The sequence below is a fragment of the Camelina sativa genome, chromosome 1 (genome assembly GCF_000633955.1).
Source record: "Camelina sativa cultivar DH55 chromosome 1, Cs, whole genome shotgun sequence".
Classification (NCBI taxonomy): Eukaryota; Viridiplantae; Streptophyta; class Magnoliopsida; order Brassicales; family Brassicaceae; genus Camelina; species Camelina sativa.
Window position 1 is genome coordinate 11296699 of NC_025685.1, and position 21026 is coordinate 11317724.

The 21026-nt window shown below is 33.7% G+C and overlaps 2 protein-coding genes and 2 pseudogenes across 2 annotated transcripts; 2 read left to right on the forward strand and 2 right to left on the reverse strand.

Moving 5' to 3' along the window:
• LOC104787968 (cytochrome P450 708A2-like) lies at positions 439–2592 on the reverse strand. The gene is made up of 7 exons (XM_010513637.2): positions 2328–2592; positions 1918–2236; positions 1649–1798; positions 1215–1553; positions 933–1115; positions 713–840; positions 439–628 (listed from the first exon to the last, which is right to left on the reverse strand). Exons 1-7 carry the CDS (start codon positions 2534–2536, stop codon positions 532–534), a joined length of 1425 nt encoding a protein of 474 aa, XP_010511939.1. The 5' UTR covers positions 2537–2592; the 3' UTR covers positions 439–531.
• LOC104787978 lies at positions 6184–13571 on the reverse strand (annotated as a pseudogene).
• LOC104787989 (plastidial pyruvate kinase 1, chloroplastic-like) lies at positions 16811–19823 on the forward strand. The gene is made up of 6 exons (XM_010513657.2): positions 16811–17559; positions 17665–17755; positions 17877–18070; positions 18457–18578; positions 18736–19214; positions 19294–19823. The coding sequence occupies exons 1-6, from the start codon at positions 16966–16968 to the stop codon at positions 19593–19595; spliced, it is 1782 nt and encodes a 593-aa protein (XP_010511959.1). The 5' UTR covers positions 16811–16965; the 3' UTR covers positions 19596–19823.
• On the forward strand, positions 20533–21026 carry LOC104706734 (annotated as a pseudogene).

The following is a 21026-nucleotide window of genomic DNA, read 5'->3' on the forward strand; positions in this document are numbered from 1 at the left end:
ATATTTATTCTCATTATTATCATCTAAAAAAACAATCAAAATCCAAACTTAAGAAGAAAAAAGTATTCTCACACTTTGATATCTCTGCCTAATTCTCGTAAAAGTCAATTGTACTGAGATTTTGATTTTGATTTCTCTGATCTATCTCCCTCCGGCTACCCGGCGGAAACTATATCTCAGCCTAGTATGTCATAAGGATTCTAATGGCGATGGTATTAGTGGTAGAGGCAGCATAGAACCATGTGATCAATTCACAACCATGAATTTTATAACAACAATTTAGGTTATGTAAAATTATCAAATAGAATATAAAATAAAAATTTGAAAAAATATTTAAAATTTCACATATTTTTTATACCCACGTAAATTAGGCGAACTTAATCTACTATATATATAAACTATTATTTTATTATTGTATATATTATTTTTTGGAAAGCAAATTACATATCCATATATATATGTATAACCATTATTTTATTATCTTATTATAACCCAACGATCACCAAAGAAATATAACAACTCTAATACATTTTATACTTTATTCTCTTCAGAGATTTGAACATCACATCCCCGAGGAAACATAAGCATATAGCTTCGAGTTATTGTGATGTCTGCCTTCATTGACCACCTACAAACCAAATAAATGCAAGTAATGAGTTTGACATAATTACAAAATATATAAATTTAGAGTCATTAGGAAATAAAAGTAGACCTATATCTACACAAATGGTGGATAAATATAGCCATCAGCAGCTTAGCAAAATAAGCTCCTACACAGAGTCTAGGACCAGCACCAAACGGAACGTAATTCTTCGAGAGTATTGCGTCCACATCTTTTCCCTGTTAATAAAGTTAGATACATGTGAAAAAATTGAATTTGATTAGTGAATTAGGGAGAAAATAGTTAATGATGAAGATCATATTTGAATCACCTTCCAACGCCATGGATTAAATACTAAAGGATCCTCGTACTTTTCTGGATTAAAATGGACACTTGGATAGCCCATGAAGTTCCAACCCGCTGGAATTGTATAATCACCTACTTTGATGTCATGATCAGGTTTCCTAAGTATTACAGGTACTGTGGTTGAGATCCTAAGAGACTCATTAATCACCTGAAACCAAGTACCGTACATGTGTGTGTGTGAGCTACTAAAATGTACATGATTTTAAATTGTCTTATCACTTTATACATGATTTTGGAACATACTTACCATATTGGTGAAAGTCATGGACTTATAGTCTTCCCATGTTAGGCTGGCCTGCTTGGCAGTCTTATCTCCAACAATTCTTGCATGCTCTCTTTGAAGCTCTTGCATGACTTCAGAATTTTCGCTTATGAGTTTTATTGTAGCCGCGAGAATTCGTGGTGTTGTTTCATTAGCAATCACAAAGAAAGTATATATGTACTCGATCACATGATCCATACTCATTCTTTCCTTTCCTCCTTTGTTTTCTCCAAATATGATCTTAAAGAATTCCCCGAACTCCTCTCCCGATGCTCTCTTCTTCAACACTTCTTCTTTTAATAACTTCTTCATCGTTTTTCTTGCCTACCATGAAACATAAATATCATGGCTTTCATTATAACCATATGTATATATATATATATATATATATATTATTGGTAAGAGCACTCATTACTTGCCTTCATCATATTATAGATACCCATCCCAGGAATTTTGAAAGGAAGCCGAAACCAACCACTTGGAAAATATCTCCAACAAAGTGCGAGTTTTTTTGCCGCCTCTGGTTCCATATTGCCCATAACTTTCTTTCCAAGGCACTCAATTATGATCTGTAACGGTTAATAATACAAATACTTGTGAGATGATCATGTATCATATATATCTTATCTACTTTAGCTAATATTGTCAAGAGATAAAGACATCATAAAGTCAATCAATTATTTTTTACCTTGCTTGCTGTTTCCTTAACGTCAAGAGTTCCATTCCTAGCTTCTTCACTCATGTATGTACGAGCCAGGATATCGATATCTTCCAATATCCTCAATTTTAAACCTTGTGAACCCAATAGTTGGAGTGTCAAGTTCCTCGCATGTTTATGGGACTCTGTGCTTTGCAAAAATAAATTGTTATCTTCTCCAAATAGTCGTGCTAAGCTCTTTGTGATACCGGGAATACGATTTGTCTTTGCCATCTCCATATTCAGTTCATTATCCGTTGAGATTATAACTTTGCCTCCAAATAAGCTTGTTCGAAAAAGTGGTCCATGTCTATATTTATTTTACAGAAAAATTAACAAAGTAACTTAAGTAAGTAAGAAACCATTTCTTAACATGCATGCTAAAATAAAAATAAGCGAACCTGAGGATTCTCTTCTTGAGGAAATTTGAATATTGAAGAGCATCATGAGGCTTCATGAACTCAATAGTTTCTCCAATGATTGGAAAACCCATCGACCCTGGAGGAAGTTTTCCATTACACTTTGGATTGCTCCATTGATAGATCAAATGGCATAGCTTCACCACTATGAGTGAAACTATCACAATCCATAGCTTATAAATGGCCTCCATATTAATTTCTCTCTCTTTTTTTTTCACTATTTTGGTTATGTTTGTTTTATGGATGAATGTTGCAAGAAAATGAGAGAAGAACTCGATATTTATATTTGTAGTGGTACCATACCTTTCAAAGTTTCTTTTTGGTTTTCAAAGTTTCTTTATCTTATTGTTTATTTGAAAGTATTCTCTCAATTAAATTATTTGAGATTATATTCCCTCCCATTTATTCACAAGTGAATGTGACCTCATTTACATTTTCCAAATTTTTCTCATAAAGAAAAGTTCAAAAGGTAAGTTCTTTTAAAAGGCATTGGTTAGCAGAAAAGAGAAAATCCTAAACTTTAATTTAGTTTTTAAAACAAGATCAAGAAAAAATAAATGCAAGTAAATAGGATGCTTTATAGGTGTATTCGGTTAAAACAAATTTTCTTTTTGAAATTTATACATATATATATATATATATTATTTTTAATTTTTAAATATCATATTTACTTATATTATATTGTTAATTTTAATGAAAAAAATAATTTCTAATATTTTTTAAGAAATCAGTGTTCAGTTCTGTTTTTCTATAATAAAAGAAGTACATTTTGTAGAATATTCAAAATTAATAATTCTTCTATTCCAGTGACATAGAAAGTGTTTAATTACAACTAGGAGATATCTCGTGCTTAAAGCACGGGTCAACATTTAAAAAAAAAATCTAATATAATTATAAAAATTATTGTTATATATTTTTTTAAAGTTATTTTGTTTGAGATAATATTTATTTATAATTGTTCTATAAATCTATTAGTCTTTTTGAATACTAATTATTTTAGAATTCTATAGTATTTTATTATTGACGTATATTACAGTTTTATATTGTTTGTTTATTGTATTTGCATCATTATTTTGTAAAATATAAAGTAAAAATTTAATATTATAATTGTGAACAAATAAAAATTATTAATTTATCATCTATATAAATTTAGTTTTACCAACCCGCCAATGTGGAAATTAAAACACACATTTTTTATAGATTGAGTAATATATCTTAGTTTTAAATTCAAATCACAACATATGCAGAAACAAATCTGTATTTTATTAATCATAAGTATTATATGAAAATTCCAAACAATTTGTAAATAAAATAAAGATGATAGGGGAATCATAATTTGAAATCTTAACAAAATCTTCAAAATTTAGCTATTAAAATTAATTTTATTTTGTACTTGGATATAAAATCTTAGTTTTTGAAATTCTGATTGGTTATATTTTTTTTTAAAAACATTTAGTAATTTTTGTCCATGATTTTTAGAGAGAGAAAATATACTTTTTTATTTTTCAAGATTTTTTTATATTTGATCTGTCAGCGTTTTTGATTTTTTAATTAATTATCTTTATTCAATTAATTAACTAATCTTAATTCAGTTTTCCTAATGGCAATTGAATGTAATTTTTTACACATTTTAAGATTAGTTTCATATTTTTACTTCCCAATTAATATAGTAGGATTATAAACGACAATTTCAAAAACAAAAGAATTGAAATGAAAATCAACGTCAGTTAGATTTCAATTATCAATTTTTAAAAGAAAATATTAAAATTTTCTCTCTCGACTAATCTCTTAACAAAATTAATTTCTTTAATTAAATTTCAAACATATCAACTATTTTATTAAACATTCACCTCTCATCTTCATCATTTGTTCATATTTCAAAAATATATGAATCAATGCATAGTTAAAACCATATATAAAAATCTTGTATGATCATAAATTATAGATTATTTCATGGGTTATTAGTATTCTTGCTAATTATAGATTATTTCATGGTTTTTTTTTTCTAATCTCAAAAATCAAAAATTTGATTAGACTCTCCTCATTCCTCATGTAGGTGAACAAATAGCCTAGAAGACGACACCAAAACATACGAACAAATATTGATATTTCCAATTTAACCCTTTCCGAATGTCCTATACTAATATCAGAAAAGAAAACAATCAAAATCCAAAACACTCTCTCTCTCTCCATCTCACACTTTGATATCTCTGCCCAAATCAATGTCAGTATTCGACTAAAGTGATGATGTACCAAGATTTAGATGATCAATAAGTTTCATAAAGAATTGTGACATTGATTTGGGTCGAATAGTGTTGTTATGATCTTAGTTATGGAAAGAAAAACCTAACATATGTTTGGTCGTTTCTTTCGACAAAAACAAAATTACTAAGTTTTGAATTTGGTTCACTTTTTTTTTTTTTGGTTTGATTGATTTAGTTGAATTAGGTAAAGAATTATCGATTATGGTATAAGAGAGATGTTATGACTAAAAATATATAAACATGAGATCAAAAATTGAAAACAAAACCTTTTGAAACAATTAAGTACTTTTTAAATATACAATTTTTAACTCTTTTGAGGTATTAAATTATTTTTACACAATAGTTATTTTTTTTATCACAATAAATAAGAAATTTGTAATGGATTTTTAGATAATATAGCATTAATTCATGGGTTGTAGATTATCAAATTCGATTATTTCATGGGTTATTATTCTTGCTAACTAGTTCTTTGGATGAATTACCTTCACCATGGAGAATTAGAGCATCCCAATTGATTCTTCATGTAGAAGTTTTCGGTCAGTTCATCAGAAGCGTTTGGACTATGAGCCAGAAGCACATTGTACCCATCTATGACCAATCTCTTCACTATCAAAGCTTTTCATATGTCATGAGAAATAAGTAGTAAATGGACTATTTTTATGCTCAATACACCGTTCATTGAAAATAAGCATTTTTTCATTGATCCAGACATCTACATAGCTCTCATTCGGTCTCTTCTTACGCGTAGGAGGAACAACTATGGAGATATTAATTCCCCTTTCCTTCATTTTTCTCTTAGTTGCTTTTGTAAAAGTGTCCCTCCGTACACATCCTAAAATGTCATCTTTGATACCTAGATAGCCAAGGCTTCTCAAACCCCTCTCTATATTCTCTCTTATCTCGTATATTTTAACACTAGTGGAAAATGGGATGTTTTCGGAATCCATGTAAGCTGGAATTGACATAAAAATGGATATAAGTTTAAAAACAATAGAATAGGTTAGGTTTTTCTTTCTTTACTTTTAAAAAAAAAATCTCAAAATCTAATTTGATCATACTCTCATATATGTATACAACATCAACGACACCAAATCATAAGAAGAAACATATATTTATTCTCATTATTATCATCTAAAAAAACAATCAAAATCCAAACTTAAGAAGAAAAAAGTATTCTCACACTTTGATATCTCTGCCTAATTCTCGTAAAAGTCAATTGTACTGAGATTTTGATTTTGATTTCTCTGATCTATCTCCCTCCGGCTACCCGGCGGAAACTATATCTCAGCCTAGTATGTCATAAGGATTCTAATGGCGATGGTATTAGTGGTAGAGGCAGCATAGAACCATGTGATCAATTCACAACCATGAATTTTATACAACAATTTAGGTTATGTAAAATTATCAAATAGAATATAAAATAAAAATTTGAAAAAATATTTAAAATTTCACATATTTTTTATACCCACGTAAATTAGGCGAACTTAATCTACTATATATATAAACTATTATTTTATTATTGTATATATTATTTTTTGGAAAGCAAATTACATATCCATATATATGTATATAACCATTATTTTATTATCTTATTATAACCCAACGATCACCAAAGAAATATAACAACTCTAATACATTTTATACTTTATTCTCTTCAGAGATTTGAACATCACATCCCCGAGGAAACATAAGCATATAGCTTCGAGTTATTGTGATGTCTGCCTTCATTGACCACCTACAAACCAAATAAATGCAAGTAATGAGTTTGACATAATTACAAAATATATAAATTTAGAGTCATTAGGAAATAAAAGTAGACCTATATCTACACAAATGGTGGATAAATATAGCCATCAGCAGCTTAGCAAAATAAGCTCCTACACAGAGTCTAGGACCAGCACCAAACGGAACGTAATTCTTCGAGAGTATTGCGTCCACATCTTTTCCCTGTTAATAAAGTTAGATACATGTGAAAAAATTGAATTTGATTAGTGAATTAGGGAGAAAATAGTTAATGATGAAGATCATATTTGAATCACCTTCCAACGCCATGGATTAAATACTAAAGGATCCTCGTACTTTTCTGGATTAAAATGGACACTTGGATAGCCCATGAAGTTCCAACCCGCTGGAATTGTATAATCACCTACTTTGATGTCATGATCAGGTTTCCTAAGTATTACAGGTACTGTGGTTGAGATCCTAAGAGACTCATTAATCACCTGAAACCAAGTACCGTACATGTGTGTGTGTGAGCTACTAAAATGTACATGATTTTAAATTGTCTTATCACTTTATACATGATTTTGGAACATACTTACCATATTGGTGAAAGTCATGGACTTATAGTCTTCCCATGTTAGGCTGGCCTGCTTGGCAGTCTTATCTCCAACAATTCTTGCATGCTCTCTTTGAAGCTCTTGCATGACTTCAGAATTTTCGCTTATGAGTTTTATTGTAGCCGCGAGAATTCGTGGTGTTGTTTCATTAGCAATCACAAAGAAAGTATATATGTACTCGATCACATGATCCATACTCATTCTTTCCTTTCCTCCTTTGTTTTCTCCAAATATGATCTTAAAAAATACCTCGAATTCCTCTCTTGATGATCTCTTCTTCAACACTTCTTCTTTTAGTAACTCCTTCATCGTTTTTCTTGCCTGCCATGAAACATAAATATCATGGCTTTCATTATTGAAACGACGTGACCCGTTTTTAAAAAAAATAATAAATAATAAATATAATAATAATAATAATAAATAACTTCAGCTAGTGGTCCCATGCCCACTAGCCACCTAACCACAACCACATTCAACAGCGGAAATAACAACATCAACCATTATTTCAGATATTCCAATAATCCATAATCAAATAACAAAAGGCATAGAACCGGCAACCTAGCAATGTTCTACAGACCCAACTCTAGCAACCCAGCATACTCAGACAACATCCAATCGAGTCCCTAAAGCATCCTCCTCTTCATTGCCTTGATTCCACGATCACACTTTGCTTTTACCTGCACCACAAACACAAATTGCAAAGCATGAGTATTTTATAAACACCCAGTAATGCAATCCTCCCATCTACTGGGCTATACACACAAGCAATAGAGATATTCTAACCATCAAACAACAATCAATAACAAACCAGACTCTGCATCGACAGACACAAAGCTTGCATCGACCGACACCACCAGGGATCGACATCGACCGACACCACCAGGGATCGACATCGACCGACACTGGATATGCATCGGTCGACACAAGGTTCACTTGCATCGACCGATGCTTCCACTTGCATCGACCAACGCATACTCGACATCACGCGGAAACCCTAATCGCATTGACTGACGCCTCCACATGGCATCGACCGATGCTCATAGGTCAATCCGCGCCGTCCTCGCACTAGCATCGACCGACGCACATAGTGTATCGACCGATGCACATACCGAGCATCGTTTTCTCCGAAGCTTCTCGCCGGATTTTCGTTCCTGCAACCACAAGACTCGATCCTCAGCCACAAGAAAGCTTCCTAACGCCTCAAACAACATTCTAACAAGCCTAACAACACATAAACAAACAGATCAGAGGAATCTCCATCTTAGATAAGCCATGTTCATGCACTTACTTTTGCCACAGACGAATCTGAACCTCAACAAGCAAGAACACGCTCCTAGGAAGCTCCTACAACGATCTCAGCTACAGATCTCTACAGAAATGCCTCCAGTCTCCCAAAAACTCACCAAGAACACTTAGAACTCTTTTTCTCTCTTCTTTTCTCTCTGAAAACGGCTAAACTCGTCGAATGAGACAGAAACATGACTTAAGGGTTTTCTCTAACCCAAAACGCAGCGTTTCACTTAAACTCGTCCACAGAAAAACAACCTTGCATCGACCGATGCAATCCCTAAACCGGGATTTCGGTTCGCGGATGTTACAATTATAACCATATGTATATTTATATATATATATATATATTATAACCATATGTATATGTATATATATATATATATATAAGAGCACTCATTACTTGCATTCATCATATTATAGATACCCATCCCAGGAATATTGAAAGGAAGCCGAAACCAACCACTTGGAAAATATCTCCAACAAAGTGCGAGTTTTTTTGCCGCCTCTGGTTCCATATTGCCCATAACTTTCTTTCCAAGGCACTCAATTATGATCTGTAACGGTTAATAATACAAATACTTGTGAGATGATCATGTATCCTATATATCTTATCTACTTTAGCTAATATTGTCAAGAGATAAAGACATCATAAAGTCAATCAATTATTTTTTACCTTGCTTGCTGTTTCCTTAACGTCAAGAGTTCCATTCCTAGCTTCTTCACTCATGTATGTACGAGCCAGGATATCGATATCTTCCAATATCCTCAATTTTAAACCTTGTGAACCCAATAGTTGGAGTGTCAAGTTCCTCGCATGTTTATGGGACTCTGTGCTTTGCAAAAATAAATTGTTATCTTCTCCAAATAGTCGTGCTAAGCTCTTTGTGATACCGGGAATACGATTTGTCTTTGCCATCTCCATATTCAGTTCATTATCCGTTGAGATTATAACTTTGCCTCCAAATAAGCTTGTTCGAAAAAGTGGTCCATGTCTATATTTANCATGTTTATGGGACTCTGTGCTCTGCAAAAATAAATTGTTATCTTCTCCAAATAGTCATGCTAAGCTCTTTGTGATATCAGGAATACGATTTGTCTTTGCCATCTCCATATTCAGTTCATTATCCGTTGAGATTATAACTTTGCCTCCAAATAAGCTTGTTCGAAAAAGTGGTCCATGTCTATATTTATTTTACAAAAAAAAATAACAAAGTAACTTAAGTAAGTAAGAAACCATTTCTTAACATGCATGCTAAAATAAAAATAAGCGAACCTGAGGATTCTCTTCTTGAGGAAATTTGAATATTGAAGAGCGTCATGAGGCTTCATGAACTCAATAGTTTCTCCAATGATTGGAAAACCAATTGACCCTAGGAAGTTTTCCATTACACTTTGGATTGCCTCCATATTGATTTCTCTCTTTTTCTTTTTAACTATTTTGGTTATGTTTGTTTTATGGACGAATGTTGCAAGAAAATGAGAGAAGAACTCGATATTTATATTTGACGTGGTACCATATCTTTCAAAGTTTCTTTATCTTATTGTTTCTTTGAAAGTATTCTCTCAATTAAATTATTTGAGATTATATTCCCTCCCATTTATTCACATGTGAACGTGACCTTATTTACTTTTTGTTATCTAATCCTCTACTTCATTTACATTTTCCAAATTTTTCTTATGAAGGAAAGTTCAAAATGTAATTTCTTTTAAAAGTCATTGGTTAGTCAGAAAAGAGAAAATCCTAAACTTTAATTTAGTTTTTAAAACAAGATCATGAAAAAATAAATGAAAGTAAATAGGATGCTTTGTAGGTGTTTTCGGTTAAAACAAAAATTCTTTTTGAAAATTTATACATATATATATATTTTTTTTAATGTTCAAATATCATATTTACTTATATTATATTGTTAATTTTAATGAAAAAATATTATTTTCAAATATTTTAAAAAAAATCAGTGTTCAGTTCCGTTTTTCTATAATAAAGAATTACATTTGGTAGAATATTCAAAATTAATAATTCTTCTATTCCATTGACATAGAAAGTGTTTAATTACAATTATAAACGACAATTTTGAAAAGAAAAGAATTGAAATGAAAATCAACGTCAGTTAGATTTCAATTATTCAATTTTTAAAAGAAAATATTAAAATTTTCTCTCTCAACTAATCTGTTAACAAAATTATTTATTTTTAATTAAATTTCAAACATATCAACTATTGTATTAAACATTCACCTCTCATCTTCATCATTTGTTCATATTTCCAAAAATATTTGAATCAATGCACAGTTAAAACTATATATAGAAATCTTTTATGATCATTAATTATAGATTATTTCATGGTTTACTATTATTCTTGCTAATTTTCTTTAAAAATCAAGTTTTTCTTAATTTTTTTTAAATCTCAAAAATCAAAAATTTAGGCTCTGATTGGGAGAGACTTTAAAAGCTTTAAAATTAATTTAAAATCTTAAAAGCCAAAATTTTACTAATCATGCTTTTATTGCTTTATTATTTTTAACCGCCTTTAAAGTCTAACTGCCCACTTTTATAGTTTAGACGTACAAATTTTTAAAGTCACAAATGTGAGACTTTTCTGGCTGTAAAAAATAAATAAGAATAAAATTTGTAGTTATTTTTTCTTTTTCTTATTTTCCATGGTGATTGAACACTCTTTTTCAATCTATGAATAATTTATCACAAATACATTTTGATTCATTAAAAATAAATTTTCTATTTCTGTTATTTTGAGATCCATTTTTCATAATTATTTTTGCATCAACAACCATTATAACTCATAATCAATTATGTCATATCTTTATATTTTTTATTTGTTAAAAATATTTATCTATTCATTTTTAATGAGTTTGTATTTTCTAAATTTTTAGTTTTGATAAAATTTATTATGTTTCCACATACATTTATTTTTTGCACAATTTATATTTATGAAAAATATAGAATAAAAAAAAACCGTCAATGTTAAAGTTTTAACAGTTAAAGTTTCTACAACAAAAGTCTCTAAAGGCAAAACATATACAACCATGAGTAACAGTTGTTACCAATCGGTGCGTTAATTAGACCATCTCCACTCAAATAACCCACTTGGGTTGCCACTTGGTTTGCTCAAATCTTAATTAATTATATAATTAATACAAAACTAATTAAAGCAACTCACTAAGAAACTTAAACAAAATCAATCCTCCAATAGAGAAACTCACTTAGGTTGCTCAATCATTTAAATAATATATTTTTACATAAAATATAAAATAAGAAAATATTACAAATTTAGGAATATTAAACATAAATTTAAAATAAGAAATATTAAACATATTATACATAATTCGGAAGAAGATTTATTGATGGGTTGCACCAAATTATTGCCAAATATGCATCAAGTCTTTTTTCAAACGATCATTCATTTGTGGATCATGAACATCATTTTGAATGCCCATCAAATTATGTAGATTTGTTTGTCTATCTATTTGTAGAATACGATAGATCAACATGAGAAGTTCCGCTTCCTTCGCCGTGATGGAACTCCGTTGGATAGTAGAAATTGTATTCATGTCGTTCGTCTTCCACTATCATGTTATGCATGATGATACATGCTCTCATTATTTTTCCTATTTTTCCTTTAACCCGAAAAAGTGTGGGATTCTTCACAATTGAAAATCGAGCTTGCAAGACTCCAAAGGCACGCTCCACATCTTTACGGCATGCTTCTTGACATTGAGCAAAGAGTTTTGCTTTTCGGCCACGTGGTAGTGTAATTGATTGGATGAAAGTTGCCCATTTGGCATAGATACCGTCAGTGAGGTAGTACGCCATTTCGTATTGGTGTCCATTGACAACGTATGAAACTCTTGGAGCTCGGCCCTCTAAGATATCATCAAACACCGGTGAGCGGTCCAAAACATTGATATCATTTAACGTACCCGGTGGTCCGAAAAATGCGTGCCAAATCCATAAATCTTGGGATGCCACTACCTCTAGTACGATTGTCGGTTTTCCAGATCCACATGAATATTGTTCTTTCCATGCAGTTGGACAATTATTCCACTCCCAAGACATACAATCTATGCTCCCCACCATTCCGGGGAAACCGCGATGTTCACTAATATTCAGTAATCTTTGGAGGTCTTCCTTTGTAGGTTGTCTGAGATAGACGTCTCCAAATAGATGGATAACTCCGTCTACAAATTTTTCAAGGCATTTGTGTGCGGTTGTTTCAGCTAGTCGTAAATATTCATCCACCGCATCTGTCGAACATCCGTATGCCATCATACAGATAACTGCAGAACATTTTTGAAGTGCAAAGAGACCGAGCCTTCCAGTAGCATCTCGTCTTTGTCTGAAGTACGGGACTCCATTCTCAATAGTACTGACTATGCGTTCGAACAATGGTTTGTTCATTCTAAAGCGACGGCGGAACATAACGGGAGTGTAAGTCGGATTCTCACCAAAATAATCATTCCATAGCCGAGTGTGGCCTTCTTCGCGGTCTCTATATATGTGCACTCTTCGGAATATTGGAACTGGTGGTTCTTCCTCTTGAGTGTAGTTGTACTGAATCCCTTCCTCTATACTATCAACTTCCTCCTCTACCATTTGATCAATTTCATGATCAAAACTCCAATTAGACATTATTATTCAAATTGGTTTAGTTGTGAGGCTTATTGGAAGTTGGGTTTTTTTTTTAAGGTTTATGGAAACATGTTAGTTTGGTAATGGAAATATTGAGTTTTCTTAATTGAAATGGTTTTAAGTATTTAACAAGAAGAAATGAGAACAAGAAATGAGAAGAAGAAATGAGAACAAGAAATGAGAAGAAGAAATGATAAGATAAATGATCAGAAGCGGATGATAAGATAAATGTTTGTTTTGTTTTAAGGAGGAAGAAATGAAAAGAAGAAATGATCAGAAGCGGATGAAGTCGCAAATGAAATTGAACATGAACCTTCAATATATAGACCTTNCAGATAACTGCAGAACATTTTTGAAGTGCAAAGAGACCGAGCCTTCCAGTAGCATCTCGTCTTTGTCTGAAGTACGGGACTCCATTCTTAATAGTACTGACTATGCGTTCGAACAATGGTTTGTTCATTCTAAAGCGACTGCAGAACATAACGGGAGTGTAAGTCGGATTCTCACCAAAATAATCATTCCATAGCCGAGTGTGGCCTTCTTCGCGGTCTCTATATATGTGCACTCTTCGGAATATTGGAACTGGTGGTTCTTCCTCTTGAGTGTAGTTGTACTGAATCCCTTCCTCTATACTATCAACTTCCTCCTCTACCATTTGATCAATTTCATGATCAAAACTCCAATTAGACATTATTATTCAAATTGGTTTAGTTGTGAGGCTTATTGGAAGTTGGGTTTTTTTTTTAAGGTTTATGGAAACATGTTAGTTTGGTAATGGAAATATTGAGTTTTCTTAATTGAAATGGTTTTAAGTATTTAACAAGAAGAAATGAGAACAAGAAATGAGAAGAAGAAATGAGAACAAGAAATGAGAAGAAGAAATGATAAGATAAATGATCAGAAGCGGATGATAAGATAAATGTTTGTTTTGTTTTAAGGAGGAAGAAATGAAAAGAAGAAATGATCAGAAGCGGATGAAGTCGCAAATGAAATTGAACATGAACCTTCAATATATAGACCTTACAAACACAATCAATACCCATTCACGGGTTACAAACATAAATACAACAACCCAAAACACATTCACGGGTTGCAAACAGTCCGTTCAACAAACAAAAGCCGACCACACTTAAACAAAAGAGACACCCGTGAATGGCACTAAAAAACAACCAACACATTCACGGGTTCCAAACAGAACACATCAATACAAAAAAAAGACAGCTTCCATTCGCTTGACTACCAACATGTTTCACTTTAGATGGCAACGAGACAGCTTCATATGTCATCCCAAAACCTGAAACAAAAGAAGAACACAAGTTAAACAATAGTTAAACAATTGTTAAACAATAGTTAAACACAAAACCTGATAACCAAGACTTAAATGGGTGTTAGTTCTCAAACCTAAATGTTTGTCAACATTTGATCAAGTTTGTCTCTAAGTAGGACTTCAGCAGGTGTTAGTTCCCTCTTGTTAAGCAGGCTGTCTAGTAATCTCATTTTGCCGTGCCTCTCTTTAGCCGCCTGTTCTTGATCCGTCATTGCTATTATCCTATCCAACTTACTGACAAAACCATCATCCACATCAATACTAACTGCAGGTTTCTTTCCTTTTTTCTAGGCAGCTTTAACCCCCGGAGGCCTCATCTCGTCTCCACCATTACTCGAAGGAGCTGAGAAATCTCCTTCAGAAGCAAGCTTAGTCCGCTTATTGCTACATTCTTCATGTCGTTATGTGATCCATTTCTGATCATTCTTCAGTTCTCTCCAACAATGTCCAAGCATAAACGGCTTGTTCATGTCATTCTTGTAAAACTCATACGCCATGCTCACAACATCATCTTCTGATTCTCCACTCTTTCTTCTTGTAATCGCTTGTGAGTAACACCCAACAAACTTGTTGACTTGGTGGTTTATCTTACTCCACCTTGCCTTACATTGTGAAGGCCCTCTTGCGTTTGAACTGGTTCCTCCATCATGAGCTTTGTAATAGTCTGCAACCCTCTTCCAGAAACTTTGTATCCGCTGCTCGTTGCTCACCACTGGATCTTTGCTTGTGTTTGACCAAGCGCTTATGAGATGAACATCCTCCTCTGCACTCCACTGCTTCCTACTTCCTCTGCCTCCGTCTTCATCAATCTCATCTGCTGTAACCTCGATACAATCTTCAGATTCAGATGTCGGGTTATGTTAAGAGGCTGAGAAGAGAATCCAGGGCTAAAGTTTGAAGGCTGAGAAGAGAATGGATTAGTAAACTGAATATGCTGAGAGGATTGGGTGGAAATAGGAGGAATAGGATTATCAGAACAGTTGGAGTCTTTTTGAGAATCCAAAAGATAAACAAAATTTTGATCCCAAAAACGATAAGGGTTTCTAGGATCCATTGCTTGTGTTAGTGTAAGCTGAGAGTTTAAGTTTGTGAAAGCTGAGAGTTTTGGTTTGTGAAAACGAAAGGGTTTAGAGAGATAGACGTTAAGAGTTTGGGTTAGTGTTTAACAATGGTCGTTTATATTGACCTCAAGGTTTATGTGAGCTTTAATACTAAAGGTTAGACAAAGAGAATAAAGGTTTATTTAGCTAAAGACTAATGAGTGTTTTAGTACTAAAGAGATATATTTTTCAGTATATCTCTATGAATAGACCGATTGAAACACTTTTCACTAAATCTTCTTGGGTAAAAGTTTTCAAAAAGCTGATCTTTAAAGTCAATACTAAATTCAAACTCAATCATATAGGTTTTGGAAAATTTTACACACAAACTCAAACTCAAACAATTGATCAAATAAGACAACAGTACATGGGGAAAATATAAAACCGAAAATCAAAGTCAACCACTTGATCAAACAGCATAACAACACTTGAGTAAATTTAAGACACACACGGTTTTGGAAAATTTTAAACCCTTGAGCAAATTTTTAAACACACATGGTTCATCACTTATCAAATACATAAACACACGGTTTGATGTTCAATTATTTTTACCGAACATCAAACATTCTCATCATCAACACTTCAATCATTCTTACAATCTATAACGCATAGACCAACATAACACTTAAAGAATATAAAAAAGCTACACATTCATCACAAACACAAACTCAAACAAAACCAAACAACAACAAAATGAAAGCTAGAGTAGCATACCTTTACAAGTAAGAGAATCCAACGGTGTGTCCACTTCACCTTAACCAATCTTCACCATTTAACAGCTACACACAATTTATGAAGCACCTCGCACAAAACATGACAATCGAATCAACATTGATCACACAATTACTTATACAAGACATAAACTAAAACATTGTACTTCTAATATTGAGAACAACACAAGGATTCAATCAACAATCTATAACAAAACAGACAAACATAAGATAACAAGAACATAAAAATGTACTAATTCTTGAAAAAACTATCAGACAATAACTCGATTAAAACATATACCCGATCACCCTCCAAAAAAATTCTCAAAACCGATTGAACATCAAACTAATCTCATAATCTACGCCTGATAAGTCAAATCGAAATAAAACATTTACCAATCTAACAATCAATCAATTAATCTGAAACACTAACTATTATAGACAACCAAAGATTAATTTCAAATACATGCAATAAATCGGAAAGGAGAAGACGAACCTTTTATCTCCGATTCGGTAGCTAATGGACCTCACTGTTCCCTGTAGACCACCAGAAGAATCCTCTGCCGTCGTTGTCCCACATGATGCCATGTAGCGTTGTTAGCCGGTTGCTAAAATTGCTTCTCACAGCAACTATCCTCGCCTTCGTAGACCTAAAATTGGCTTTTTTAATATTGTTTTGGGGCTCAAAAACATGAGTACCCATGAGAGTATCCATGAGTGGAAATGCTCTTAGACTCTACTCACTCCTCACTGTCCTCAGGGAGGTCGAACAAATATTTATATTTCCAATTTAACCCTTTCGGAGGAAAACAATCAAAATCCAAAACTCTCTCTCTCTCACACTTCGATATCTCCGCCTTCGTCTCCTCATAGCCAAACTGTACTCTTCGATTTCGATTTCGATTTCGATTTCTCCGATCTCACTTCCTCCGGCTACCGGCGCAAACTATGTCTCAGTCCATCCAATTCTCCACTCCTTCACGAACTCCTCACCTTCTCCATCTCCCTCACTCTCAATTCAACCGCCCTCTCTCATCCATCTCCTTCCGTCGCTTCCCTCTAACTACCATCAAATACACCTCCATTAGAGCCTCCTCTTCGTCACCGTCTCCTTCACCTGATCTTGATTCATCATCCTCCTCGTCGTCTTCGTCGTCGCAGGTGCTTTTCTCACCTAACGGTACTGGCGCTAATGAGAGATCCGTTGTGGCTACGACGGATGCGGCTGGGATTGAGGTTGATACCGTGACAGAAGCTGAGCTTAAGGAGAATGGATTTAGGAGCACGAGGAGAACGAAGCTGATCTGTACGATCGGACCGGCGACTTGTGGATTTGACCAGCTTGAGGCGCTTGCTGTTGGAGGTATGAACGTTGCGCGGCTCAATATGTGTCACGGTACGCGCGATTGGCACCGTGGTGTTGTCCGTAGTGTTCGTAAGCTTAATGAGGAGAAAGGCTTTGCTGTTGCTATTATGATGGATACTGAAGGTAGTGAGATTCATATGGGAGATCTTGGTGGTGATGCTTCTGCTAAAGCTGAGGTGTGTTTTAATCTCTTCTCTTCTCCTTTTGAATTTGAGTTCGATGTAGACGTTGCTGTGTGTAATTTGAGAAATGTTGAAACTTTGGTGATGACATTTTTGCAGGATGGTGAAGTTTGGACATTCACTGTTAGAGCTTTTGATTCTTCTCGCCCTGAACGTACCATTAGTGTTAGCTACGATGGTTTCGCCGAAGGTATATGCAATTATGTTTTATGAAAATGTAGTTTTGCCTTATTAAGCATGAAGTGGAAGTGATGAAACTTTAGTTAAATTTTGGTGATTTGAGTATGTAATGGAGATCATTTGTGATGTAGATGTAAGGGTTGGTGATGAACTTCTGGTTGATGGTGGGATGGTGAGATTTGATGTGATTGAGAAGATTGGTCCTGATGTCAAGTGTCTATGTACTGATCCCGGTTTGTTGCTTCCTCGAGCTAACTTGACTTTTTGGAGAGATGGAAGTCTTGTACGAGAGCGTAATGCCATGCTTCCAACTATTTCTTCCAAGGTTTTGTAATTTTTATCTTCCCATTAAGCTTTGAGATTTGATTCACTTTATTTGGTTAGTTTGGGATGGATGAAAGCAATGTAAACTTTAGGAACCTAGATGAGTCCATGTTAGTAAAACAGAGGATAAAATAAAGTAAGGAACCCACAAAAGAGACAAGTAGCTATAGCACATTAGCAGCTCTTTATCCATCAAACTGAATCCATGTGAATCTAAGAGTGTTGATTTTATAGGCGAGGTCATTGTATACAAAAACTTATTTTTATCCCCAAATTAATGGTGAATGAGGAATTATGTTTTACTCAAAAATGAAAAGATCTAGAATTATCTCTCAGAGGGAAAACAAACTCATTTTCACTGATGATGCCTCAATTCTTTATTTTCAGGATTGGTTGGATATTGATTTTGGAATTGCTGAAGGTGTGGATTTCATTGCTGTATCGTTTGTCAAGTCGGCTGAAGTAATTAATCACCTTAAAAGTTATCTTGCTGCTCGTTCCCGTGGAGAGTAAGTAAACATGCTTAATATCAGCACATCACACTACTGTATAAGAAACATATAATCTACTGTGGGGGTCAAGCTATTATAGGATTGGGTTTTGCGTTATGTGTTCTCCATCTTTAGTTATAGTTTTGTTTTGATGTTGTGTTCACTTATGATGCAGGGAAATTGGAGTGATTGCAAAGATCGAGAGTATCGATTCATTGACCAATTTGGAAGAAATTATTCTAGCGTCAGATGGAGCCATGGTTGCAAGAGGAGATCTGGGAGCTCAGATACCTCTCGAACAAGTTCCAGCAGCTCAACAGAGAATCGTCCAAGTCTGCAGAGAGCTTAACAAACCCGTCATTGTCGCTTCACAGCTGCTCGAGTCAATGATTGAGTACCCAACTCCAACTAGAGCAGAAGTAGCCGACGTGTCTGAAGCAGTAAGACAAAGATCAGACGCATTGATGCTCTCTGGAGAATCAGCTATGGGTCAATTCCCAGACAAGGCACTCACTGTTCTAAGGACTGTAAGTCTAAGAATCGAGAGATGGTGGAGGGAAGAAGAACGTCATGAGTCTGTGCCGCTTCAAGCCATAGGCTCAACTTTTTCAGACAAAATCTCAGAAGAGATCTGCAATTCTGCTGCTAAAATGGGTAATAATTCAGGTTCTGTATTTGTCGAAAGCAATCTGTCTATAGTCTCTCTCTCATTCTACTTTTCCAATTCTTGCAGCTAACAATCTTGGCGTGGACGCTGTTTTCGTCTACACAACGAGCGGACACATGGCATCTTTGGTCTCCCGGTGTCGCCCAGACTGCCCTATCTTTGCTTTCACAACAACAACCTCAGTGAGAAGACGCTTAAACCTACAATGGGGACTTATCCCATTCCGTCTCAGCTTCTCAGACGACATGGAAAGCAACTTGAACAAAACATTCTCGTTACTGAAATCAAGAGGTATGATCAAATCTGGTGACCTCGTGATCGCAGTCTCGGACATGTTGCAATCGATCCAGGTTATGAACGTCCCGTAATTCCTCTCTTTTTTTACAATTCCGCAGCAAAGAGTGTCTTGTTTCCTACTTTGTTACTGTTTTTTAGACTACTCTTTCTTGCATTAGAGATTCCAGAGGCATCGTCATCTTCGGTTTGTTAACAGTGGACGTGTGCCACGAATGTAAGCTCTGTTTGTAGTGTACTGTTTTTTCTTTTCTTGTGTCGGCTTTCAAGTTTCAATAATATCAGTAATCTTTTCCAAATTATCCTAATTTGTATGGAACATTCGGACAAAAATTAAAGTTTATTAATTTAGAAATAAATGTAAACCCAAATAGGATTAGGAGTTGTATAATAAAAGTAACTAGGTTTTAACTTTTAACCCTCAGTACTATGTTTTTATAATTAAAAATTAAAAATTAAATTATTTTAACTTTCAAAGAATTTAATATCAATTACGCTAGGATCGATCCAATCTAAGTGAGTTAATATATAATTTAATTGTTGGTTATACTTCATATATTTATACTAAAGAGAAAAAAATTAGAAAACATCATTGTAATTGAATCAATGTAATAAACACCAAGCACATCTAAGATACCACTAACCAAAAAAAGGATTAATAATTTATTTTTTGAATAATTATTACAATTGTTCTAGGTAAGTTTGGGATTTTTGTTCTTGATATGGTTCTTAAAATGATAATTTCGTTTTTTTTTAAGTAAAGAAAAACAGAAAGTTATTGTAGAGATATTGTAGGAATTTTCTGTTTAGTTATTGGTTAATTTTCCAATTTTTTTGGGATTAATGTTGTAAATAACTTTTTAAATATGTAAAACTAAGAGGGTAGAAAATATACTTAAAAAAATGTTAATATAGATTTTAATTCAATTAGAACAAGGATTTAGATACCCTAGTAATATAAATAGTGTATACAACTATAGAAGAAATTAAACAAACGTGAATAATAGAAAAAGATCTCGGATGATGAATCAGGAGAGTGATTTTTATCAAACTCCATCGGACTGTTCGGATGAAGAGATGCAACGGAGTTGTGAGTTTTTGAAGAAAGTGAAAGAGTTAGATGATGAGACAATCTTCCTTAAAATTGTCAATGCAATGAAGTCTTATCAATCCAAGTCTTTAAGCTACATCGAGGTCAAAACCAAAGTCGCTTCCATTCTCGGTAACCACGACGTTTTAGTCCAAGAGTTTCATCAGCTTATATCGGATTTGGCTAGAAGAATTGTAATGCGGCGAAATCAGACGTGGAACGCACGGTTGAGTTTTTGAACAAACTCGAAGGTTTGGGGAAGGGTTTACACGGTGCGTTTCTAAATGCGTTGGTGTTTGGCGGTGATATCGTAGCTTTGGTTGAACAACTTGACGTGATTTTACACGATCACGAGTGTCTCAAAGAAGAGTTCAAAGCGTTTTTAATCGATTCCCGTTTATATAAAAAACCATGA

What these genes read in the sequence shown, in the direction of transcription:
- LOC104787968 (XM_010513637.2), bottom strand. Translation starts at nt 2,536, where the DNA reads ATGGAGGCCATTTATAAGCTATGGATTGTGATAGTTTCACTCATAGTG. An exon ending in GTATCTATAATATGATGAAG is followed by an intron (nt 1,554 to 1,648) that starts GCAAGTAATGAG and finishes GTTTCATGGTAG; the next exon opens with GCAAGAAAAACGATGAAGAA. An exon ending in CCATGACTTTCACCAATATG is followed by an intron (nt 1,116 to 1,214) that starts GTAAGTATGTTC and finishes ACTTGGTTTCAG; the next exon opens with GTGATTAATGAGTCTCTTAG.
- LOC104787989 (XM_010513657.2), top strand. Translation starts at nt 16,966, where the DNA reads ATGTCTCAGTCCATCCAATTCTCCACTCCTTCACGAACTCCTCACCTT. An exon ending in TTCCAACTATTTCTTCCAAG is followed by an intron (nt 18,071 to 18,456) that starts GTTTTGTAATTT and finishes CTTTATTTTCAG; the next exon opens with GATTGGTTGGATATTGATTT. An exon ending in GCTGCTCGTTCCCGTGGAGA is followed by an intron (nt 18,579 to 18,735) that starts GTAAGTAAACAT and finishes CTTATGATGCAG; the next exon opens with GGAAATTGGAGTGATTGCAA.